Raw genomic sequence first — 26,401 nt, forward strand, 5'->3', positions numbered from 1 at the left:
TACAACGATGGTTGATGTCCCAAGAATGGTACTGACTGACTTGAGATCAACTGAACAATTACCCTTTCACACATCACCATATGTATAATGCAGGCGACCTCACATGAATCTGTAACTATAACGATCCTCAAGACCTCAAGATTTATGAACCATACAATCGAGTCGTTGACAATACAACCTTACAATCCTCCTATGGCGCAAGGCAGCCTCGAGGAAGGTCTGATCGGTGTTCGCTTTCTACAGTTGGCCAAGGAAAGGGAGTGAGATTTCCGTGGTATTCTCTCTATTGGGGAGCTGGAGAAAGAGGTCTGAGTACGAGGTTTGGAGAATTGTGGAGACATATAGGGGTAAGAAAGAGTCTCGATGGAGTTGTTGGGTCTTGAGAACATGGGAGAGGGGTATGTTCTGGAATTTGGGAAAATTAAGAGGGTCTATATTTGTAAATAGACGAAAGTATTTGGCCTTACTATTACGGGTCTTCTTTCTGTTCTCTGACACGCACGAGAGAGACAGAGACGACAGAGACAGAGACAGAGACAGAGACAGAGAGCCATGGAGTTCTTTCGTTCTGCTGTGAGTGCGGTGCGCATGATCCGTCTCAGAGGGATTCTGTGAGTTTCTATGTACTTATACGTATTTTATGCACCCACGATTACACTATTCAGATATCGCATCCGCTGTTTTTTTGTCTTTCCATTGCAAATACACCTGATGTCTTATCAAATAACCCTGCTTAAGCTTGCCTTCTGTGTTTTCTTCTTCTTCTAATTCATCTTCTAAATTCCTTATATTTCTCCTTTTATTGCTATTATTAGGCAAACCATGATGTTTGTCTTAATGGTAAATGCCCTTCCCAAAACATTCGAGAATGACCAAAGTACCCTCAATAACAAGCACTTACTAACTACAGAGGGTCACTCTGATAGTATTCAACAACGTAGAAGTATTACTCTTAAACGCCCAACGAGTTCGTGTTTTTCGGTGATTTGTGTCCCTTTTTCCCATTCTTCCGCTTCAGTCAAAATTTGGGCTCTCTTTCATGCTATGTCCTTATTTCTGAATATAGTTTCGCTTTAGGTAAATGTCCTTTAAAACACATGAAACCTTACATACATTCATGAAGCTCCACATTTGAATACTACAAGCTAATTGAGGGCATGATGATATGAATCTCACAAAATGTATGTGTTTTGTGAAGGAAGAGGTTTTAGTGATTGGTTTATTGAAAGAAGCAACATGAATCATTTGGTTTTGTCATCACAACACTCACAATTTGATTCATAATTTGCATTACTAATATCCATACATTTTCATTTATAATTCTTTGCAATATACACTTTAATGCTTGCATATGTATAAAAAATGTACAACCCTTTTCTCAAAGAAGCTGAGCTCTATTCGTAGATTCTTCTTTGTCTTAAGAGAAATTGTAACTTTTAGTTTGTACAATTCAATTCCAACTCTGCTGAATGTATATCCTCAACTAACTGAGAGTCTTAATGTGTGCCCCGCCATTTTGTCTTTCAGGGCTTGTCTTCGAGATGGCAATGTTATGTAAGTATGCACGTTTAAACCTGTTTAATTAAAAGGGAAACTACATTCCATACTCTGCTCTTTAACCTTATTTTAGACTTGTTTAATTAAAAGGGAAACTACATTGCATACTCATGGAGCGACACTTGTTGGAATTGACAAGTTTGGAAACAAATATTATGAAAAGCTAGGAGCACAGTTTGGTAAGTATTTATTTTCAGTTTCAAGATCATTGAGATGGTTGAGAAATGTTTTGTTGTCTAATTTTATGTTGACTAATGCTGTACAGGAAGACACAGATTTGTAGAATATGCTGATGTAGATAACTATGATGCATCATCGGTACCACCTGACTGGCATGGATGGTTGCATTATATTACAGACTATAAATCTGATGAGGTGGGTTCTTGAGTGAGAGAGTAATGCTCTATGCAGGAGCGATCATATAACGAATGATATGTGGACAAACCACTATACAATTATATACATGCACGTATTGGCGCAAATAGTGACACAGTAAAGGATGTAAAGAAAAATACACGATGGGCTATTTCTTTCCAAGAGAAAAATACATTTGTATCGCAAAGCTAGTTTCCAGACAGAACCAAAATATATGTTTATCACAATGCACCCTTAGGTGTGAAAAAGAAAGATACTAGGATGTGAAATATATGATCCTTGGACAAGAGTGGCAAGTAGTACACGGTTGTAGGCATGGGTAACAAGAACAGATCCATTTAATACTGCCTGATCCTTGGGTTTAATCTTTGTCTGAGAAAGGACCCAGTATTGATCTCTCATCTGACATTGTTGCTAGGCATCAGCATTTTCATTTGTTGGCATAATGAAGGTTAGACCTCATTGTTCTTTCTCATAGATGCACAGTTACCAATTTGGACATGGTGTGCGTGGATGCCTTCCAACAACCAGCTATGGTTGATGTTGGTAGGTGAAAGTTGTGGCAACAGGCCTGATCCTCTATTATGAACTTTGAGCAAACTCTTTGCATTCTTTAGTATTCTTCTTGACTGATCCTCAGCATCTCGGCCGCCTTCATCTTCTGCCACTTCACAAACTTTCCAAATGTGTCAACCTTCTCCTTTAGCAAGTAAATCCATATTATCATACTACAAGCATCGTTTTGAACTTGAAGTTTGATTATATGTCCCAATGCCTGCCTTTATACTTCCTCCTTTTGCAGAGAAGGCAAGGATCTCATGTTGCATGTTGCACAAAATACTTCTGATACTGCATACGAGTCATTGCCGATATATTGTTCACTAGACCAACCTTCTGCAGATATTTGATTTTGAGTATTGGGAAACTGAAGTGGCTGAATTGTGGCTACCACATTTTGTACTGAATGCGGGCATGCAAACTCCAAATTACTTCAACACATCTTTTACTCATGTTGCTGAAAGTTCATGTAGAATTTCCTTCCGCACTGTCGGTTTGAATCGCTGAATGTTGATTTCACATCCTGTAAGCTCCCTTCTGCACTTCTTTGGTCTAAAATTGATGATCATCACTATGACCCCATCTAATGCTGACAAGTTCCACAACCAACAGATTGACCTTAATGCTACCTTAAGACTTTCTTTGACTGGCAAAATTGTAATATTGTGTTATGTATGATGTCTTACCGTAACTATACCATTCTTTATCAAGAGGAACACTTTAAACTTCTTGGATACCATCGACAGATTCTGGAGCTGTGATGATCGTATCAAAACTTCTGTGAAATTATTGACATATCTCCAGGCAAGATCCTCTGTAGAGTTTGTCTGCTGCTGCGCACAGATTCCTTATCCACATAATATTGTGTTATGTACGATGTCTTACCGTAATTATACCCTTCTTTATCAAGACCAACACTTTAAACTTCTTGGATGCCATCGACAGATTCTGGAGCTGTGATGATCGTATCAAAACTTCTGTGAAATGATGGACATATCTCCAGGCAAGATCCTCTGTAGAGTTTATCTGCTGCCTCTTGATTGCACAGATTCTTTATCCACATAGACCTCTCCCCAACTAGTTCTAGATTCTGCACATGGTTTGGCTCCACGTTTTCATGTGTTGTGGAGTACCTATCATGCTTCCAATGTATTGTCTGTAATATCAACTCCAAATTTGTTCCTTTTATCAGCAAAGCACCCAGAGGGTTCACATTATGTTGCTTCCATGCGTTTAATCTGCTGCTGATAGATAATTTCCCGGCATGGCCAGAAGTTCATTGGAATTTCCATGATTGAACATTCCACATAGTGTATAGTTGCTGTCATCGAGCTTCCACCTGTGAATACTTGACCTGCTTGGAAAAGCAGTCCAGCTTGTCTTCGTTTGCTAATTGTCTAATCTTGCGGTGACTTGTGACAATCTTCACTGCCAATGACACAGTTGATGTTCCATATTCTGAGACACTTTGTCAATTGTAAACACGTATAGATACAATACATATGTTACCATAGAGGCTAAATAGCCTGAAGTGTGATGTAGCTACTCTTGCAGTTGACTGTTATCATCCACGCCTAGAAGTTGAAAAAGCTTTGAAAGCAGTTTGTGGCATCTTAATGTTGATGACTGGAGTTTTGATATAACGTTGTGAAGTTACCCTCCTGAATGATACAAATCATTTCATCTTGGTAAGGATCAATCAACAGATAATGAATCTCTATCTAACATCCTCGGAGCAAAACTTTTAGCAGCACTTTTCATGTAATTTCTCCTTAAAGATGTTGCATTGCAGTGCAAAACTACTATGGCTAATGGCCATAAGTGCTCTTGGCGTCAGGTTTCAAAAATACAATAGCATTGATGCTTATCTATGTATGTAACATGCACTGGTCAACCCATTCTATATAAATGCTGAATGTTTTTAGGTTTCTTCACAAATTACAATCTTAATTGATTATTTTCCATACATATTAATCTATCCTTGAAAAAACTGTTAAGTTAGTCTGTATTTAAGACAACTTTGGATTTATGGATGCAGATCTTGCCATATGGACCCAAGAGATATGGCATTTCACCGAAAGCAGAGCCATCAGAACTGGAAATCAAACCATCTGCTTATTACTCTAAAGGTCATGCATTGAATCCAAAGCAGAGAGATTGGACTAGATATCAAACATGGAATTCTCCAGAGTAAATCAACAGCTTCCTGGACCGTTTCCTAATCACATCATGTCATGACAATTTGGTGTCACTTCAGATATATGGAAATTTGAAACCTAAATTTGGCTGAAATAAGTTGATGCCTATATGTAAGGTGATTCATAATATAGCCAATAAGTTTGATCTGGATTTAATTTTCGTTTGATATTATCCTTGGTTCCATTTCATTATAGTTGAGCTGTTTTGTGACATGTATAATGCAATTTTTTCTCATTATTAGCTCCGCACCCAATAAAGGATAAGGGAATTTGCTTCTTAATAGGTTGTCGTTTTGATATTACAATGTTCTTTTCTCTGAACCTTGAGGTGGACAGGCTAGTTCATACAATTGTGTTTGGACAGGCCAGTCCATATAATTGATCATGTATTTAGTTAATATTTCGACCATTTTCATGAATAGTGTTCTCATGTTGCCATTTATTCATTTTTTTTACTCTAAACTCATGTTCTCATATATTATTCCATTTTGAGAAGTTAGCAAAAAGATCGGGAGGCCAGAGAGAAACTGGTATATTCTCATACTGCAAGACATCTAGTCTTGTATGTTATTCATATTCCATTTTGAGAAGTTATCAAAGCTCTATGTGCTACTGACATATTCTCATACTGCAAAGCCATCTACTTTTATATGTTATTATTCCATTTGAGAAGTTATGAAAAAGTAGATGGAATCTAGAAATAGGATGTGAAGTTCTATTGATGGATGGAAATCCTTTCACATCTCAGTAAGTGAATTTTCCCGTAGGTGTGGAAATGTTGCACAAGAATGGGTCTCTATGTGTCGAGGAAGAACAATAATAATATTGTGAAGGGTCACAAGGAATAGAGAAATGCATTTGGCATAATTTTGAACCACAACTGTGTTTGACAATTGGTTATCTCACAACATTGCAATGCATCTGTTGAGGGCATATGATATGGACTAGGGCTTTTTCTACATAAGTGCTGAAATGTTAAACAAGAATGGGTCTCTTCGCAGGAAGGAAGCTTCTAGAATAAACATGGCATCGCAGAAACTGAGATGTCATTTGGAACACCATAACCGTGCCTTTGCCAATTAGTTATCTTAGAGACATTGCATTGCCACCTAAATTATTCTCTCAATTATTAGTAAGACGATAGATTGTCCCCATTCTCTTCTAATAGAAATATGATGGCTCTTTGATAAAAATTGTATGTATCTGATGCTCAGGCAAAACATGATCTACTGGAAATTTCATTATTTTGGCTACTTTGAAATAGTACCATTTATCTCACATTACTATTTTACAGTAATACAAATCCGCTCTTGACATTCACCAACTTTACAAGAGGATAAGTTAAACCCCTTCAATGTGCTATAGAATGGTAATGTAGACAAAATATTCTCAGGTGAGATGCTTGTCATCAGCAATCAAGCACAAAGTTACTATAGTTATGTTGCATATTTCATCAGATAATACAACACAATATATAATGGCCAAAATCAGAGTGTCCTAGCGAAAAGAGGTAAAAGTTCACTACGCTCCAATAGAGGAAGGGCTATCCATAATGCACACACATGCATTAACCATAAAGAGATTTATTCTCTGTTTACCACTTTAAATTTCTGAACTTGAAACCGGGAAAAGGGTAAAGAGGGCTCTTCATAACCGTGTGGTAGAGAGACGATAGATATATATTTTTATTATCCTAAAAAATGAAACATACGCAAAGAAAACAGTGATAAAACCAATATTAACGACAATTGATAAAAAACAGATATCCATGTTCACAACACTTTAAATTTCTGAACTTGAAACCAGGAAAAGGGTAAAGAGGGCTCTTCATAACTGCGTGGTAGAGAGACGATAGATATATATTTTTATTATCCTAAAAAAAGAAACATACGCAAAGAAAACAGTTTTCATGTATTCTGTGCTGAGCTGATAATAATTAGTGGAAACTCTTTTTTACAAAAGAAAAAAGAGAATCTTTTTCTCCCTCTTCGAACCCACCAATTTAGTGCAAGAATCTCTCATGCCGATTCTTGCACTTAATCAATACGGACAATAGCATCCTTCCCCCCAAAAGAAAAAAAAATTAATCAAATTACACGGCCCCATTCAAGTGACCGAATCCTCTCTGAATCAACCACCAAAAAAGATAACTTTTCAAACCAGAGCAAAATATTCCACGTTTTCCTCAATGACGACCCAGCAGCTTTTTTCACAATACATATTTACTTTATACTTTTTCCAGATGAGGTATTGACCCTTCCTCTCCCACTAAAACACTATCTGCCGCTAGGTTAAGGATTAGGGTTACAGTACTTGAAGCTGCTTCAGTTACTTTCACATTTTCATTGTACCTGCCCATAATTGAGAATGCCTCTCTTATCTGGTACTTGTTGGGGGTGTGGTTCTTTTTTCTTCTCCTAAAGAAAGACTATTATCCCCTTTGATTGTTTGTGATGAGTGATTCACATTATTGGGAGGAACATTGCCTGCTGTAATAGAATACCCAAGACTTAATTCATCAGGGAAATGAACAGCAGGAACAGAAGCGATATCACCCGGTAAAAAAGGGCTAGTATTTGCATCAAGTGACTGATGGTGGTGATGATGATGGTGATGAGTATTGTAATCCATGTGAAAGGGTTGGTGCATAAGACCATATTCGCCAGGATGGCTATTCAAACCTCTTGACTGAGCTTGACCTGAGAAAGGATAGTTTGGAAATGGAGATGCTGGTGGTCTTGACCACTGTGCCTGCAAGCAAGCCATTATTATGACACCATCAAACAAAAACGATGAAGCATGATATAAATCTAGACCTAATCAAAACAGGATGTGATGGAACATAAATCATTTCAATAAGATAGCAAATACATCATAAAAGGAAATCTATAACAGCATTACTTTGTTCAACCTGAAATAGAAAATCTATTGTATGTGAAGATTCTAAATTGCAATACAGTTCATTTCAGTTTTCACACTGACAATCGATATTATTCTTCGCACCCTGAAAGCCTGTTCATCAATTTAGTATTATTGGCTGTACTTCATCAGTTCTCATGAATTGATCCGGCAAGTGAGAATTATTATTATGCTGCAACGTAAAATTTTAACATTCAACGCTAATTGACTGATCTTCTTTTCCCAAAAGTCATATAAACCGACTCTTCACATCAAGATACAAGCAGACCTCTCTACACAAGAAACAAGATTCCCTACATGTTTTCTGGACTTCTGCACTTACCAGGATAAGTGGAATAGACACAGCCATTCCATCATATCAGTTGCTTACATTGGTAAAGTATGCTTTCGTCGGATCTATAAAACTTGTGATATCATGACTGGTCAGTCATAAATTGATCAAACACAATGCAATTGTTTTTGAGGCAGATTTGACCACCCACACTACAATAGAAGGCCTACGAGGTCCAAGGTGTACGAAATCAAGCGGACCTCCACATCTCCACTCTCCTCATGAAGCAATAGTGCAGACAAGAAATATTATATTATTGTTTTGTGGACTTGCACAAAACACTCAATACAATTCACATAGTGCAACACTTTGAAAGAATACAGAGACTTGTGAAGAGTGTCTTTTAGAGGTTACTGCCAGCATTGAAAACGTGAGTCAAAGCTGCCTGACTCTCTCCCCTACATCATCTACTCTCATCAAGTGGATCCATATCCCCACACGAAGAGGTCGTTGTTAGACACTTTGTGCACACTAGCTAACCAGGTTTCATGTATGCTGCAACTGTCTAAATATTTAGTCTCTTAGCTAAGTGTGGATAAGAGTAACAATACTAATTGTCATGATTCTATCATGGACAATCCACAGTAAATCTTCTATTCCTGTGACATAATACAAGCCTGCAGAGACAGCCCCACGGTATATCATACATACATCATACATGGAATATTCCAGATGGCATGTTTTATGCACGGGCATAAAACAAGCTCCTGTGCAGAGTATTTGAGGCATCTGTAGTTGACACACAACGTGAAGAGAGGAAAGATCATGGTACTACGATAATTCATGATGGATCAATGGAAGCTCAGTATATAAGAGAATTGCATCACACCAAGGTATCCTGTGCATGACCACATCAAGCAATACATGTGCATGACCACATCTGGCGATATACATATGCATAAGCCTCCTGATGCAGCAATTGCCCCAACTTACAAAATTATACTGTCAAATGCTCAAGCCAGATAGCATGCAGTCTTAGAGCAAAGGATAGACAGACTATGTAGGAAGAGATGCAGAGTGAAACCACAATGACATCAGGGATCTGGACAATTTTTAAGGTAAGATGCACTCTTTAGTTATTGTGCACATGCATGCCACTATCTGCTCCACTTACAGCATAACATGATTGTTTCTACATTTGGTTACAAACATCCTGGTGACACCTGCCTACCATTCTCACCCTCATAGAATATAATTCATATAATTGTCTGTCATATATCTTTTGTGCTTTTAATGAAAACCTAGAGGATTTTACTGATTACTTGTCCCACAGAAGAAAAGAAGTTAATATAACTTTCTATTGCTGTAACAATGGACAGGGCTGCTGAGCCTGCATGGATTATATAGAGAACAAATAAACAAGAAAAAACTCAAGGTATTGTTTCTTCTTTTCAGCAATGCCTGGCACAGATCATCCATAAGAAGAATACATTATTCATCTCCTATCTACCCAGCACAGGCATGCTTCATCTCAGCAAAATTTATTTATATAATTGCTGCTTTATATGTCATTATCACTTTATGTTGATTGTCCATTACATGGGCACCTGTTCACCAAAGGATGTTTTTTTACAGTATTGTTCTTTGCAGAGCTCCTATATTTGAGTTCAATGTACATTTTGAAGTTTAGTTTCAGTTTTTTCCGAATTTTCTCCATTCTTAGCATAAAGGTATGACCCATGCAGCAGCATCAACTTGTGCTTCATACACGGCTAATTGGAAAATATACATTCTCACGGATTACTTTGTAGCTACCTTATTCCAAATAATCAAAGAAAATCTAAATCCCTAATGAGTTGCAGAAACACAACACCATTTCAATCAGGTTCCATATTACAGCATGACAACAATGCATCAAATAGTTAAAACTAAAGGATTCCTATCAAGTTTAAACATTTATCACCTGAAAAGGAGTAGAAATATTTGGATCAAAAAGGCCGATTGGAGTTGCCATTGGCATCATGGAGCACCCTGCAACTGAGAATGCTTGAACCGAATTTGAAGTAGTTGTACTGTGCTGAAGATCTATCATGCTAGAAAAACCGGCATCCATATCTCCAGTATCCGGATAAGATGAAGCCAGAGGTGATGTAAAAGGAGTGTGAGTCCAATCAGGCTGTTTGCCAGATGGATGATATGCAGTTCCCATGAAGCTGACTCCTAATGGCCCAAACTGCCCAACAGGTGTAAGAGGGTTAGTATACACTAGCATGTGAGGGTGCCCTTGAATGTTAGTTATTCCTGTTGGACTCATGAATTGTGGTGGACCATAGAATGAATCTGATGTACTTGACTGCATTTGCTGCCATCCTGCAATGCTGCCATCCTGCGATGGTGCAGTAGGGGCCTCTTCACGGTGCCCAAATGTAAAGATTGACCCTCCCAAGATGGTTCCCATCTCAAGACAGGGGAAAGGTGAAACTCTATTAGGGAAATTTGCTAGCATAAATCCAGCACTTCCAGACATTGATCCTGACATTAATGTTGAAGGTGCTTCCACAGAAAGATCTACAGGAAGAGTTACAGATATTGAATCCTCAATACCCGTAGATTTAGCTGGAGCTTGGATCATAGATGGTCTTTGCACATCAATTCCTGTTTTGAAAATCGAACTTTCTAAAATACACATCCATGCATTCAAATTTTAAAAATTTGCGCAACAGTAAGTACATTCACTCACCTGAGGAATTGGTAAAGGAAGAAAATCTACTAAGATGAGGTCCACCACCTATCATAGCATTTGCATCAGAATGGTTCCCTGCTGACTCATCACTGCTTATAGCAGCTACTGCAACAGCAGATGCAGCAGCTTCTGCTTCTGCCTCAGCATCCACAACCTGACTGTATTCATTTTTCTCTGTTGTCGGTAAAGCAAAACCTGTATTCTTATCTGGTGACATGAAGCTTCTAGTATAGTTCAAATGATTGATTGTTGCATTAGAATCCACATCTACAGCATAGCTTGATGGTTTACTAACTGTAGCCATAAAAGACGGTGATGAAGGAAGATTATCACAAGATATAACTGTTGGAGAAGTAACTGCCCCTGCATGTTACAGACAGTTTTTGCTCAGTTCTTAGTTTACACAAGACAAGAGAAGACAGACAGAATTCTAACCCCCGAGTTTTTCTTTATTTCCTGAAATGCATATAAAATTTCATTGCTCCCCCAAATGCCCTTGGTCAAACTCCCAGAAGGCAATTATGCACACTATTTGAGAAATTATAGATCAAATCAACCCCATTTTCCTCAATAGTACGAGTAATTGTATCGTCAATCAGCCCCTTTTTCTTCTTTCAAGAATTGACCAGCATGTTTGGGAAATGACAAAGACTAGGCACACATTTATGAACATTCATGCAATATCTAAAAAACAAATCTCCTAGCAGTCCCAATACCTACCAAATTGAATCTTTTCTCCCGCCAAAAGTGAGCTTATAGGATTGGGCACTGAAAGAGAAGCATTCACTGGACCTGATGCAACTGTGACTCCTGGTCCCGTTGTGGCAAGACCCCCCTCCATTATAGGTGTCACATGTGATGATATCCCTTCAAATCGGATCGGTTTCATAGCTTCTTCTAACTGAATCTGTGTTAGGCTGACAACCTGATTGTAGAGATACACTTTGAAAATTTACAAAAACAGTATCATATCAACCACCATACACAAAAGCTGTGGACCTTACTTCATGTGGAAATCGTTGCCCACCCCAAGCAGTATTTACATTTTTTACATTGTATGTGCTATCAACTGCAGCGTCACCATAGGATTGATGCCCGTAAATTTGTGTACTTCCAATATTAGCATGGCTAGCATTTGATGTTGATTGAACTTGACCAGACCTATACATTAAACCCACCACCCAAAAAGAAATGACTATAAAAATCAAACGAGAACACTGTAGTATAGTTCTTCTGAAGCAACAAACATAGTTAAACTTCAAAGTGGCCATTGTGGTTCTTACATGACAATCTTCATGTTCTGATTTATATCATCATATATCTCCACACTAGAGGTACCAACCGAAGAACACGCAGCTGACAATTGTAGTAATGAAGAGTCTAAAGTAACGGATGGACTTTGTTCTGTATGCATTTCATACTTCATCAAGTCAGGATTGGGCGTTGCCCAATGTTCATTGGCAGTCTTATCTGCAATAGCAGATTCCTTGGCAACCAGCTTTTGCGGTTTCCTTCTTATCTGCTCTTTCACCTTCAATCAAATAACATTTTTCCATGAAAATGGTCCCCGCAGACATAATGAGAGACAGTAAATGAATAATTAAGAGAAAAGCAAGTATCTTAAGCCATCTTAAGTCTTATGGAAAGGAGATACCTTAAAATCTCTTGCTTTTTCCTTATCTCGCAATTCACGTTGTTCCCGAAGCATTTGACGCTTAGATCGAACTTCAATAAAGTCGTCTTTATCTTTGTATGTTTCAGCATCGGGTTCCTCAAACATAATTTCTCCAGCAGCATCATATTTTGAAATGCCTTTGGACTGCAAGCTGTTCAGCTGGCCATCAACTGAAGTATTCGTTGAACCCACTAATGTAGGAAGAGAATCCTGCAATGTTCTATTATTTTGCATGTCTGAATGACCAAGTGTTGCTGAGTGAAGATAGGCTCTTGATTCCTGTGCATTTATATTTGGCTTTCTTTTTATACTGGTGTGGATATTAGCTGTATTGAGCTCGATACTACCATGATCATGAGACACCAAATTCCTTTCTTCATTCATATCATCCCCATGATTACTGTCTATATCAGGCAATGGTTTCCGTGCTCTATATTCAGTTCGCTGGATGTTCCTCTTAGGTATTCTTTTATGAACTGCCTCTTCTTCTCCATTTTCTATCCACGTTTGTGAAATAGAATATGGCCCCTTAAAACCATTCCCAGTATGAAATCTTCCACGTCCCCTCCCAAAAATACCATAATCAGTAGAATGATTATTTCTCCGCCTGCTACCTGGCCTATCCACTGATGAGCTTTGATTTACTGATGTATCTGCATTGCCACTTTCAAGAGCCAAAGATGTTTCAAGCTCTACTGAATCCTGAAGATTGGTCTCAGAGGTAATGAACTCACACTCATTTTGCTCCTCAGAGCCCAAGATTCTTCCCTCTGTCTCAACAGATATACTTGCCTCAACAGGTGTGCATGCCTCAACTACTATATCACTTTCTCCAATGGCCTCTTCGTCAACTACTTGATGGCTTAGGGATGATCCAAGTGAACAATCCAGCACCGCAGCAAGAGATTCAATGTGGTGGTTCAAAGGCTGATCTACCAAATGGTGGAATTGATCAGATGTCTGAAGGGAGGTTATTGGTTGGTTAAATGGCACTGAATGACATATTTGTCCAAATTGGAAGACTGGAGGTTGTTGATGGAAGTGAGCAAGCTGAGTCATCTGCGAGTGCACTTGGAGTGGCATCTGTATGGAACCTATTTGGATTGCATTAGGTAAGTTGGAAACAACACCCATCTGGGGGTGATAGGGTAATTCTTGCTGAGCATGTAGGCTATGTAGCATAGCCTGGTGAGGAGCAACACTATTTAAAGTGGTTGATTGTGGAAGTGGTACCGCCATAAAGGAAAAAGGTTGCTGAAACTGTTGAAACAAAGATTTGTTAAGATTTATGCCTTCTGCAGGACCAATTTGCATTGAATCAGAAATATTTGGTGCTGAGAACATATGATGTTGAAGTGGGGCTTGATTGGTTGTAGCATCTTCTAAGGTTTGATCCTCCATTGTTGCCTCTATTGGCGCTTCATATTCTGGGCTATATACAGCATCTCTATTCCACTCGCAATCAATTGGCTTCTCAGGTTCATATAGCACAACATTTTCTATCTCATCCACTTGATCACTAGGATGGTTCTCTTCTGAATCTTCTGTTATGTGTTCTTGTTCACCCCTTTTGACGATTAGAGCATCCACATTTTCCCACTCTTCATTGTCTGGTTCATCAATAGTTTCCACCTTCGGTGAATTATGTAGAGGTAATGAACTAGAACCAGCTTCTATTGTTTGCTCAAGCCAAGCATCATCAGCAGAAGCAGCATCTTTTTTTTCCTCCATTCTGCCAGCTGCCATTTGAATCTCATCGTCACCTGACCTTTTAATGGAATCTGTCAGCCCAGAAATTGCATCATCTTCATCTGAAGTCAAATCTTGATCATTTTCAGAGACACAAACTATTCTGTTTTCAAGCATGTAATCCGAAACTTGTAATTTTCCATTTGGCAATAAAGAAATCTCAGTAGAAACAGCAGATCCTGAACTTTCAGACAATGATTGTTTACTAGTCAGTGACCTGTATTGCGGCTCCGTTTTCAGAGCGGATTCGTGAATATCCATATCTTTCACTAAACTTTCGGACTTATTCTTTCCATCCATTGTTGCAGAGATTTGAGAAGATTCGGGTTGTGAAACTTTCTTTTGTAAGGTTGCAAGACCATGACTGAAAATGGGAGGTGGCACTCTTGGTTGTTTGGGTAAAGATTGCCTTAATCTCCCAACTATTGGATAATCAGTTTCACCACCATTCAAGTAGTGACTAAGTGGAGGAGAAGTTAACCGTTTTTCTTGCAATTTGTGACGATTCTCTCCTCCCCACCAACTATCACCACTTCTATCTTTCTGATTGCCCATGTATCCAGTATTGATATCTGAAGATAGATTCTTTCCACTCGAACTCTCAGTCTGACTAGATTCCCATCGTTGCTGCTTTCTTGTGATTGATTCACTTTGTTTGCCATCATTTAATGGGCCCTGCAACAATCCTGTTGTTGAGTTCTTTAAGGAAAAACTTTTAGAACCCAACTCATACACTAGCTGGGAAGGATTATGATTGACGGGGTCAATTTTTGATGATATTGAAGAGAATCCTAATCCACCATCAAAGTTCACCCTTCTATTCATTTGGACAACTCTATCCCTCTCTAGTGATGGAAATCTAGGCTGGGAATTCAAGTTGTCCAAAACATCTCTGTCCTCTCTCCTTGGTGATGCAAGAGGTGAAGCCCCATTAAAGGTTGCACAATCATCTTTACGTCCGACCTTACTGAAGCTAGAGTTAACTTCATCTTCCTTTTCATCATTGACGCCATTCCTTGCTCTCTCAAACACGAATGAATCTCTTTGCTTCTGCATAGATTCTCGCTTGAATATGCGCTCTTCAAGCTCCATTAGTTTCCTCCTTGCAGCTTCTTTCCTTCTTTCTTCTTCAAATAATGCCATGTGTTTTTCCTCCTCCCTAGCCCTACGTACTTCCTCGGCTTTTCTCACTGCCTCTTCTATCTGTCTCTGTGCTTTAGCAGCAGCTTCTCTTGCCTCTTCTTCTAGCTTCACACGAAATAACTCTTCTTCTCTTGCAAGTCTTTCTTGTTCTTCAGCTTCTTTTATGGCTAATTCAATAGCTCTCTCTCTTTCCTCAATGATTCTTTGTCGTTCTTGCTCTTGCAGTTTTTGAACTCTCTCCAATTCAGCTTCAAATTGCTCCCTTGCTGGATCATTGTAATTAATTGGTTCATCTTTCTTCTTCCTGACAATTTTGGCTCCCAAGGAAGAGATTCCAACCAAGGAATCCACGCCAAAGAAGGAATTGATTTGTGAGTTTCCTGAGTCATCAAAGAAGGAATCCTGCTTGTACATGGCGCGTGTTCTTTCCTGTCTTCCATAAATAAGCCCAGGAAAATCATCCCTTGGACCAGAATAAGAAGTAGAAACAGCGTTAACACTAGACCTACCAAATTGATGACTACCATTACTTCTCCTTTGCCCCCTGTCCAAATTGTTCTTGTTAAGAAAATAATCCTTTTTCAAACCAATATCTTGAGAACTCACTTCTGTCTTTGTAGAATTCATTCTAAAGTTATTACTCGAATTAATGTCACTTCTAAATGAGTTCAATCTCAAGTCTACACCATATCCATTAGTGTTACGATTGCTAAATGAGCTATCACTAGCAAATCTTGTATTCCTTGTAATGCTAACATCATTCAACGAGGAGCTCAATCCTCGCCTTGAAAACTCTTTCATTCCAATATTCTGATTTAAGTTTGAAGCTTCATTGATATGCAAATCTGCCCCAACCCGATCTTCACGAAAACCAATATCATTCATGAATCTCCTTCCATAATCTGCATTCCCTTGTGGGTTTCTGAAATCTTTCCGAAAGTCATCTGTAGGTTCATTTCTACTGAATGATGGGCTTGTTAAATCTGTCGAACCACGTGATAAACGATTAGAAAATGAGTTCATACTTGTTGACCTAGTCAATGCCAAATGATCAACACGTCCCATTCCTTCCGAGCGGGAACTTCCTAGAGTCTCCCTCTCATCATCAATCCAGTTGGAAGAAGAATGAGTCAACCTTACCAGAGGTGAGGGCCCCGCAAAACGATGATTAATTGTTTTACTGATAGCATCATGATGACTTGGTTTACTGACGGTATTATCACAAGCTTCATTGCGACTTGATCTACTCATAGCACCAACATTATCTTTATGAATACTTGATTTACCAATAGCATCATCACAACTTTCAGAACTGCTTGCTTTACCAATAGCGTCATCAAGGCCTTTATAACTTTGTGTTTTACCAGTCATCTCCTCACGAGCTTCGTACCTACCTGATTTCTGAATAGTGTCATCACGATCTTCATAACAATTTTTTTCATCGCTGAAAGGCTGTTTGGCCCTCAGTTGCGTAGACAAAGTTTGAAGCTTTGGATCAGCTCGATGAGGCAAAAGCTCGTTATCCTTACCCAAAATCTCTTTTCTGCTAGAATATCCTTTTCTACCCAAAAGCTCTTCTTTACGACCTTGTTCCTGCAATTGTATAGGTCTGCGATCTTCGACATCTTGCTGATTGTCTTCGATCTCGAGTTGTTTATCCCTTTGTTTTGGTTGAGCTTCTTTCCGATGATGAGGAAAAGATGCAGAGGAGGCTTGGAGAGTAGGGAAATCTTCTCCTCGGACAACAGCTTTTTATGCAAAGACAATGGTGATATCAGATAATCATGACAACAATGATGAATGATCAATTACGAATGGAGACAATGTTGATGATGGTGAGTGATGATGATGATGAATAGCACTTATAGTGGTAAGTCTTAAATACAGCATGAGTGAGCTAAGATTACCTGGGCCGGGAGGGGTGTATCTAGATCCATTCTCCTCCAAAGAAGCAGGATTTATAGCACTATTCCTCCTCTGAAAAGATGAGTTCCATGAAGAATATTTAAGTGAGACTGAATTATCATTATCAGCTGGAGAAGAAGAAATTTCAGTGGAAGGAGCAGAATTTTGCTGCTTCTTGGACCATCCCGAGGATCCTGAAGCTCCACCTACAAGAGCAATGGAGGGATCGTTTCCTGACTGTTCTCTGCGCAGAGAAGGAAGATTCACGGGCCGTGGGATCGAAAGCTTAAAACTGGAACTTCTCGAAGAAGAAGAAGAAGAAGAAGGTTGAGATCTTACGGATACAGAAGAACGAGAAAGCGAGACTAACCCACCATGCCGAAAAGAAGAAGAGGAAGAAGGTGATGATGATGACCCATTTACAGAAGGATACCCAGCATGCCTAGAAGCAGAAGAAGTAGAAAGGCCATGGTTTGCGGATTCATACGATTTGTGAAGATTTATGGGTGCAAATCTAGAGGAGGTGCTGTTAGATTTAGTCATGGATTTAAATGTTTATGGATCTAAAACGTAAAACAAAAGGGAAAAGAAAAAAAAAAATAACAAATTTAACGGTTCTTGCTGTACTATGTATGCAGAAGCTTCTTAGGGTTTATTTCGTTAAGAGAGAATGAATAATGAAAAACGTATAGAGAGAGAGCAGAGAGACAGGGAGAGGGAGAAGAAGAAGAAGAAGAAGAAGAAGAAGAAAACGCAATGGAGAATCCTTCTCTCTGTAGCTCTCTCTGGCTCTAGGTCTGTCTGTCTGTCTCTGTGTAGGCGTGTCGTGTCTTCTTCTGTGTACATAATATGTGTGTCTGTCTCTTCTCCCCTCGCGAAGGAGGGTTTGGGGGGGGGGGGGGGAGGAGGGGGAAGAGGACCCTAAAACGCTCAGAAAACCCATTTCTTCTCAATTTCAATGCCCCCCAACCTCCCTCCAAAGCAAAAAGCAAAAAGCCAAAAGCCCAAAAAAAAGCAAAGGAAGAAGGGAAGGAAGGGCCCTGAGACTCCATATCACATTCATTCATTCCCTCCTAAGCTCTCTCTTTTGGTTCCATTTTCTTACAATTTTGGCCGAAGAAATAGTTTGCATGCTCGATTTGATTTGCCCATTGATGGTTTAGGGTGGTCGGTTTGATTTGCCCATTGACGGGTTAGCGGTTATGGCCTTCGCTGATATGGATCGAATGTCCTTGAGCATGGCTCGCCTCTTTTGAAATATACTGACCATTCCCATCTGAGTACATTGGTCATTAGGCTATATGGATCGATGTGTTGCTCCTCCCTCGTTCGTGCAGGCATACCATTCATCTCTACCTCGACTCCTGTGAACTATACCATTTCCATCTGCATACATTGGTCGTCATGGCTATATGGATCGATGTGTTGCTCCTGTTTCATGCGGCATTCCATTCATCTTATCTCGACTCTTGTGAAATATACCATTTCCATCTTCATACACTGATCGTCGGCTTATATGGATCGATTTGTTGCTCCTGATTCATGCGGCGTACCATTCATCTTACCTCAACTCTTGTGAAATATACCATTTCCATCTCCATACATTGGTTGTTGGGCGATATGGATCAATGTGTTGCTCTTGGTTCATGCGGCATAACATTCATCTTACCTCGACTCTTGTGAAATATACCATTTCAATTTGCATACATTGCTCATTGGGCTATATGGATCAATGTGTTGGTCTTGGTTCATGCAGGATATCATTCATCTTACCTCAACTCTTGTGAAATATACCATTTGGATTTGCATACATTGGTCGTTAGGCTATATGGATCGATGAGTTGTTGTTGGTTCATGCATCATATTGTTCATCTTACCTCAAATCTTGTGAAATATACCATTTCTATCTGCATACATTGGTCGTTGGGCTATATAGATCGATGTGTTCATCTTGGTTAATGCGGCATACCATTCATCTTACCTTTACCTTGACCCTTGTTTGCACTTAGCTTGTGAGTACGTGGACCTCGATTGGCATCTACATGGTGTGCTTGTTTCGCGTAATGTCGATTTTCTCTTCGCCCAATTTAGAGCAAAACAAGGCTTCATTCTAGACTAATCATTGGTGACGATCTAGGTCCAAATGGTAACATGGGTTTCATGGAGCCTTGGTGGCCAACAATGATTCCAACTTCATCTCTAGCACGTGCTTAATCCAATCTAAATTGCTAACATGTTTCTTAACTTGATTTGCAACGTGTGATCCATGTGTTGAGTTTGATTTATAGAATGGATTTTTGTTAGATTCAATTGTCTTGTGCTACGAGCTTTGTTCAACCTTCGATGTGAACAACCATTTGAGCTTTACTCGTGATATGGGCTTCAATTGGCCGTTAGCCGTTAAAAACAAATTGAGGTCAATTTGCAACATGGGCTTTGCTGGATCGTGGTTGTCAATAACAACTTCACCTCGATTTATAGCATGGTCTTCATTCGACTCTATTGGATGAAGGTTTGTTTAATCACATCACACGTGCACAAATATGTATATGATACCTACTACATCCATTGTATGCATAAGATCGATGGTCACTTTAACTATGTGTGGATGTTTTGAGTTATTCATCAATATATGCAATCAATAGTAACTGTCATAAGAAGGGTAACAAGAACTACAAAGCATATTAGGGGTTGGAGACATTGTTGGGAATAGTTAAACACTCCAAACTATATTGTGTGAACAATACCTCCAATCGCATGAATCGAATTAGACGACACAGGGGTCAAAATCATATCCCACCATCTGTAACAAATAATAATAAATATTTTGATGTCAAAATTGAAATGTCATTGTCTTAAATTTATTCCAAAGTCGCAATTTTAGCTTCGTCACACATACTCTCTAGCCTTCCTCCTTGAATCTTCATCCAAATGTCTCCAACAAAACTTATAATAGTCATTTACCTCTCAAGCATCGCCTCCACATTAGTACTTATATCACTTCATTTACATGTGATATCTCCTTTAGGTGGGTGAAAAAAACACATTTCTTATCATTCTTACTTGCTAATTTATTTTTGCTTGAATGCTCCTATTTTGTGTTTTTGCGTCTAATGAGTTCATTTGTTGATGATGAGATGGCAACTCATCATTATTGTCAACGTGGATGTCGTGTGACACTGAAAATGTTGATGCTTTTGGCATCCCGTTGGTTGTTGTTGATGGAGCTTCCTCCGAATAACCTTTTCAACGCGCTTGATATGAAGCCTATAATAGCCATTTAAAACAAGACAACATAGATTGGTGGTTCTTAGAAGGAATTTCTATTTGAATTGTTATTTTCTACGCATCCTCACCTTGTCATATATGCACACATGTAAACCTTTCATCATTACTCAATCTCCTCGAGCATTCTCTTTGATGGTATATTGTGAAAAACTTCATAAACCTCGATAAATATTCATTCGGTCATTTATGAAAAACACATGCCTAATGACAATAAGCAAACATCTCTTTTGTGGGATACTTGGCTATAGACAAAGAATTAGCATAAACAATGCATGTCATGTCTTACATGCAACACAATAAAAATCTCTCTATAACTTATGGGAGAACTTACATTTTATATGCTTTAAAACTTAATATCAACAATAATCAATCGCATCTTTCTCCTTGCTAGATAAGAGGAAGTAGCAAACATTGTTTATTAACTAACTTCTCACAAGAATGCGAGGGGAAATCAATGTCAATATCGTGCGCGTGGAAGAGAAGTGCCTTCAAGGTCGTGCACGTAACAAACAAGAGTTACTTGTGTTCATCAATGGTCAGGCGGCCGGAAGGATTTGCTTAAAGAGCGAGCGAGTCAATGAAAGAGATGATGTCTCTCTCTCTCTCTATATATATATATGTACATACATATACTGTTTATACATATATCTAGGGCCAAAAAAGCAAGCAAACCAAGAGAAAGAAGGGGTAAGAAAGAAGAAGGTGGCCGAGTCTCTAGGGGTATTTATTGTAATTTGGAAAAATGGAGGGCTATTTCTGTAAATCTCGAAAATTACAATAAATTTCCCAGGTCTATTTCTGTAAAATTGGAATAGGGGCAGGGCTATTTCGGTAGATTTCCCAAACCCCAGGAATGTATGCAGAGGGGCCTGCGATGGCGATGGCGATGGCGATGGCGACTCCTCCTGCTTCTGCTTCTGCTTCTGTTTCTGTTTCTGCTGTATCCAAGGCCTGATGGACATGGCCTTTCCGCGCCATCCTCCTCCTGGTTCTGCTAAATCTGTTTCTGTTTCGGTTTCTGCTGTATCCAAGGCCTGATGGACATGGCCTTTCCTCCCCCCTGGCCACGGCCTCTTCCGTTTCCCGTCTCTTCCCCCGCTCCCGCTCCCGGTCCTCCTCCTCCGTATCAGAGCTCCGTTCAGTTCCGCCATCATCTCGCTCGCCTCCTCGACGATGTTCGTCTCCTAGAAGCAGCGTAAGGCCATGCACTCCCCCACCTCATTCTTCTTCTCCTGTAAATGTTTTCCCGATGCTCATCTCCTCGGTGTAGTTTAAGCGTTCTTTCTTCCTTTCTCTTCCGCCACTCGTCTCATTCTTCGCTTGATTTCGGATGTGCTCATCTCCTCGAAGCAGCCTGCTCATTCTTTTCTTTTTCTTTGCCTCTCATTATTTCTTCGTTCTATGTTTGTTTTGGTGCCATGATAATCTCCGTAAGAGAGTGATTTTTCTTCTTCTTCGCTATAAAATCTTCTTACCCTTTGCTTAATTTCTCACTATTTTCAGCTCCTCGGTGTAGTGTAAGCATTTATTTTTCTCTCATATTTTCATTTTTTAATCAGTATGTTGCGTGATTACTAATGATGAATTCAGTGCAAGTATTCTCTTCTTCTTCTTCTTCTTCTTATCCTATCTTTCTTTACTTTCCTTCGTTACTGCGTTTGATTTGTTTGTGTAATGTTTTGATCAGAACCGATGAACTAGAGTCTCTAATTTCTGTGAAAGACTCTACCACAGCAGCCTCTTCTCCTCCTGATGAGAATAGTTCTCCACAAAGCAAGGTTTTCTTGTGTGTTCGTGAACATTTGGAAGGAAAAAACACAGATGAGATTGGAAAAATGAAAGATATGGCAATAGAATGTGCAACCTGCCTACAACAATCTGTAGAGAGTCAACTTGAACCGTTTCTTTCTGTTCTACAAGGGAAGTGTACATGGGAAGAGGCTTCGGCATTTGCAAGGATGTCTATCCGACGGTCTAAGTTGCTTCGGAATCGTAAAAGGAGGAAAAAGCAACGCCAGCTTGCTGCTGAAGCTATTCGTAAGGCAAGTTAAACAATTTCTAGATTGGTCTTTTTCGTAGCAGTAGAGTTGTGAATGTAACTGTGGTTAGGTCTATAGGGGTTTAGAGTATAACATGCATGCTAAAATAATCATTTTTTTAAGTTTGAAAATCTTTACATTCCAAATTAATTAGACTAATCTTTTTATAGGATATGTTGAGATTATACTATGTTTAGGTCTATTAAGCTCAAGATATCTTCATTGAATTAAGCATAGTATGGATGGATTCAAGAATACGTACATCCAATCGAAGCATTCAATGTCTTATAGAATGAGCTCCAAACATTATTGTAATGTTAAGAGTATTTACATCCAAACTAAAGTTGTAAACTTGGTTGAATAGTAAAATATCTATATCCAATCTAGATAAATCAAGTTTTGTAAAACGAATATAAGGATATTTATGTCCAAACTTAATAGTGAATGTTTTTTATAGAATGAGACGAGAATAGTATAATTAGATCTATAGAGTTGAAGAACATACAACAAAACTAAAATATCCCAATCTCTTGTGTAAAGAGTTGACCATTGTATTCGTAGATCTTTGTAAGGTGAATCCAGAGCATGTACATCGAAGCTATCTTTTTGATAGATGAGTCATGATTTCTATGGCTATATCTGTAGAGTGCAAGAGTAACCTAGGGTTCCAATGCTTTCCTGTTAGTTTATCGACAACTAAAGAGAAATTTGCTGAACAGTGGTTCAACTTAGATAAAGCTCAAGGACATTAGCTTGCTAATCTACTATTTAGAATGGAAGATGGATTGGCCATCACTGATGCGTGGATGCATACACGAGTACAAAAAAATTGCATATCTAAATTAACATGCATGCAGGAAAAAGATAGATACAGCCAAGCAGACAGAGAAGCTGATGAATGGAGAGCAAGAGAGATAGCTAAAGTTATTGCAAGGCGAAAGGTACTGTATTGTGGATTAAAATTTGCTATTTATTATTATTTGGTATCACATTGATGCAGCCATGGACATCTCTTTGTCAAGCATAACTTGATTATTTTAATATTCTGTTAGGATTTGCCAGTTACAATCGTAACTTTATGTTTCAGATAGAAAAGATGAAGGAGGTAGCGAAACAGAAAGCAAAAGAGGAGAGAGAAAAACATGAAAGAGAAGTAAGTAAACATGTAATAGCCAGAATTTTGGGTCTTCACAGCCATTGTTTGTATATGTTTCAAACTCGTATCTCTCTATTCTTTTGCAGCTTGAACTTGTTCTTATTGTCGAGAAGCTCCAGGAGCTTCGAGAAATTCGAATTCAGAAGCTCAAGAAGCAGGGTTTGGACATTTTGTTTTTTGTGATGGGTCTAAATTTTTGTTATTTCCACAAATATCCTTGGTCAACCCTGTCTCACACAATTAATCATATGTGCACAATTCGTCCTCTCTATGTTTTTTTCTGGGGGATTACCAGGGTCATTTGTGGAAATAAAGATAAACTAAGTAGTTCTAAGAAGCAAGGTTTGGACATTTTGTTTTTGTGATGGCGCTAAATTTTTGTTATTTGCCCAAATATCCTTGGTCAACCCTGTCTCACACAATTAATCATATGTGCACAATTCATTCTCTCTATGCTCTCTTCTAGGGGATTACCAGGGTCATTTGTGGAAATAAAGATAAAGAAAGTAGTTATGAGTGCACCCATATCCACACTGCCCCTGCCACACACACGCGCGCGCGCACACACACACAATGCTTTCATGCAATTATTTACCCTTTATTGTGGTTTTATATTCTAGGTAGTTTCTTCCCAGAAGAAGACAACAGATTCATGGAAAGGGTTAAAGCTGCTGTTGAAGAAGAAGAGAGGCAATCTGCAGCTGCGGCTGACACAAGCTCAACCGTAGCAGCTATTGCAAATGCTGAGGAAGCTGGAAAGGCTGCATATACGCATACATTCATACATTTACAAGCAAAAAGATCAGATATAGACAGTGAACATGGCGAGGAGTCAAAGTCATTAGTAAAGGATCATACCAACTTGCAATACATACAGTCAGAAACTCAAAAACCAGATATAGAAACTGAACAAGGTGGACAGTCGAAATCCCTAGCGAAGGACCACAACATGCCATTTTTAAACGTAGAAAACTCAAATGTCAATCACAAATCTGTCCCTAGAGTGGGAGTCATGAATGCTGGACTTGGGGATGGAGCACTACCAGCAGAATTCTACCATTATTACTACGGGAGCAGTGTGGATATGGGTGCACTCATCGAGGTATTTCTTTGTGCAGATGTGTTGTCTTATGGGCAGATTCTTCCAAGATTAATAAGTGACTTGAGTTGGAAACGGGGTTGGCCTAGAATTTTAATTGGTTGTCCTTAACATAGAAAGTTCCATAGGGACTAGAGACTATATAAACATTTAGGCACTTATATTATAGACTTTATTGGAATCTCATCTCGGAACTGAAGTCACCCCAGTCCTTATAGGAATCCCAAGGATTCTGTGGACACTGGCCAGTTTAATTTCTCTATAACTAGTTACTGAACATTGTTTGCAGTGTTATTTGTATCCCAACAAGGAGACTCATCCCTCTTCACTAGGGCTTTGGGCTGTTAAGAAACCTTCAATTGAAAAATCCAAGCTTCCAAGCAATCAGCAATTCGGTATAAATTTGTGAACCCTTCTTGGTCATGGCTCACAAGATCGGCTGTATAAAAGAGAAATATAGGCAAAATATTTGTTTAACGAGTAATTTTGATGGTTAAGCCTGAGGTGAACAAGTGACAACAATGTAAAGTGTGCACAACTGTACCATACGATAAGCTTTATGCAATAAGAGGGTAGACAACTTTTGAAGCAATGATTTTTTTCATGTTTAGACATGTAGGTTGTATATCTTTAAAATGATTCTAATGTATGAAGTTTAAATGGCTACTTTTAAAATTAGTTTTGAAACAAGATCATAGGGCAAACTAAGGGATTTTGAGGGCTGGCCAACTTTAAAAGTATTGTATTATTTGGGTTAATAAACTTTTATAGTTTTTATCCTAGTAGTGAAATTAAGCACCTGAGACATTTTTTTGTTTAGTTGAACCCAAACATTTGCATTATTTGATGTTATGAATGTGAGATTCTTGCATTATTTTCTTCATTCATCCCGTCAAGGTGGTTCTCAACTTTTGTTCACTTGGAAGAATCCAAAGTACAAGATTCTATAGAATAATGCCTTGAAAGCAATAGAAACTCCACCTTGTTTTGTTATCCTTCTGGCTTTAAAATGTCCACATTCCACCATTTTTGAACGACTTACATAGAAATTACACTGAACTTGCATCATTTCTGGTATGTCCTGTAGGTGCGAAGATTATGGGACACTTTTATTCTACCTGGTGGAAGGTGAGTGAATTTTAATCCTTTGATGGAAAAAATGGAGGCTTTTTCGTTGTATAGAAACTGACTACAATAATCTTATTTTTCTATTACAGTCGTATACCTGGTCATTGGGTGGAGCCACCTCCACCAGCTGATCAAGTATGGGCATCTTGTGTAGTAATGGACGATGGACAACAATATAATAAGTCACACTGACACAATTGTTGCACATAAAGAGTTAATGGAGCAATCTCAAACTTGTATATATACCATGAGTGATGGATTATTTTACATGCTGAAAGCGTGGTGGCAGGCAGTGTGTTTATGTGTTGGATATCTCTGTTGATAATTGATGCCAATGAAATAATTGGTGCCCAGTATTGCTAGCTAAAGTTAAGCTTGATGCTCCTTGTTTGTATATATGCGTGGAAAGCTTCAAAATGGCTTTTGCACATTCATGATGATATGGATATAAGTGATGGCATGGATAAAAGTTGCCGGAATTTGTTCATTCACTGGTTTTACTGCTCCTCAATGCCTAGTTATATCAAGAAAAATGATAAACGACCCCACCTAGTCCAAATGCTAGGATAATGTACAGATCGATTTTTTCCCCCACATT

General features: G+C 38.8%; 3 protein-coding genes across 3 annotated transcripts; 2 read left to right on the forward strand and 1 right to left on the reverse strand.

Annotated features, from left to right (window-relative positions):
• The first annotated feature begins 486 nt into the window (after positions 1-486).
• Positions 487-4,934, forward strand: LOC147866785 (NADH:ubiquinone oxidoreductase, 17.2kDa subunit). The gene is made up of 5 exons (XM_087317268.1): positions 487-611; positions 1,528-1,554; positions 1,648-1,736; positions 1,823-1,932; positions 4,529-4,934. Exons 1-5 carry the CDS (start codon positions 553-555, stop codon positions 4,682-4,684), a joined length of 441 nt encoding a protein of 146 aa, XP_087173394.1. The 5' UTR covers positions 487-552; the 3' UTR covers positions 4,685-4,934.
• A 1,601-nt stretch (positions 4,935-6,535) lies between these two features.
• On the reverse strand, positions 6,536-17,676 carry LOC147866786 (uncharacterized). The gene is made up of 8 exons (XM_087317269.1): positions 17,096-17,676; positions 12,276-16,936; positions 11,905-12,152; positions 11,626-11,782; positions 11,342-11,546; positions 10,619-10,984; positions 9,842-10,533; positions 6,536-7,439 (listed from the first exon to the last, which is right to left on the reverse strand). The coding sequence occupies exons 1-8, from the start codon at positions 17,634-17,636 to the stop codon at positions 7,065-7,067; spliced, it is 7,245 nt and encodes a 2,414-aa protein (XP_087173395.1). The 5' UTR covers positions 17,637-17,676; the 3' UTR covers positions 6,536-7,064.
• Positions 17,677-21,282: 3,606 nt separating this feature from the next.
• On the forward strand, positions 21,283-26,243 carry LOC147866787 (U11/U12 small nuclear ribonucleoprotein). The gene is made up of 8 exons (XM_087317270.1): positions 21,283-21,576; positions 22,069-22,423; positions 23,278-23,361; positions 23,508-23,573; positions 23,663-23,735; positions 24,197-24,678; positions 25,763-25,803; positions 25,893-26,243. The coding sequence occupies exons 1-8, from the start codon at positions 21,419-21,421 to the stop codon at positions 25,993-25,995; spliced, it is 1,362 nt and encodes a 453-aa protein (XP_087173396.1). The 5' UTR covers positions 21,283-21,418; the 3' UTR covers positions 25,996-26,243.
• Positions 26,244-26,401: the final 158 nt, after the last annotated feature.

The sequence above is a fragment of the Azolla caroliniana genome, unplaced genomic scaffold (genome assembly GCF_043228905.1).
Source record: "Azolla caroliniana isolate FFs.n. ecotype wild unplaced genomic scaffold, voAzoCaro1.0.p SCAF_3, whole genome shotgun sequence".
Lineage (NCBI taxonomy): Eukaryota > Viridiplantae > Streptophyta > Polypodiopsida > Salviniales > Salviniaceae > Azolla > Azolla caroliniana.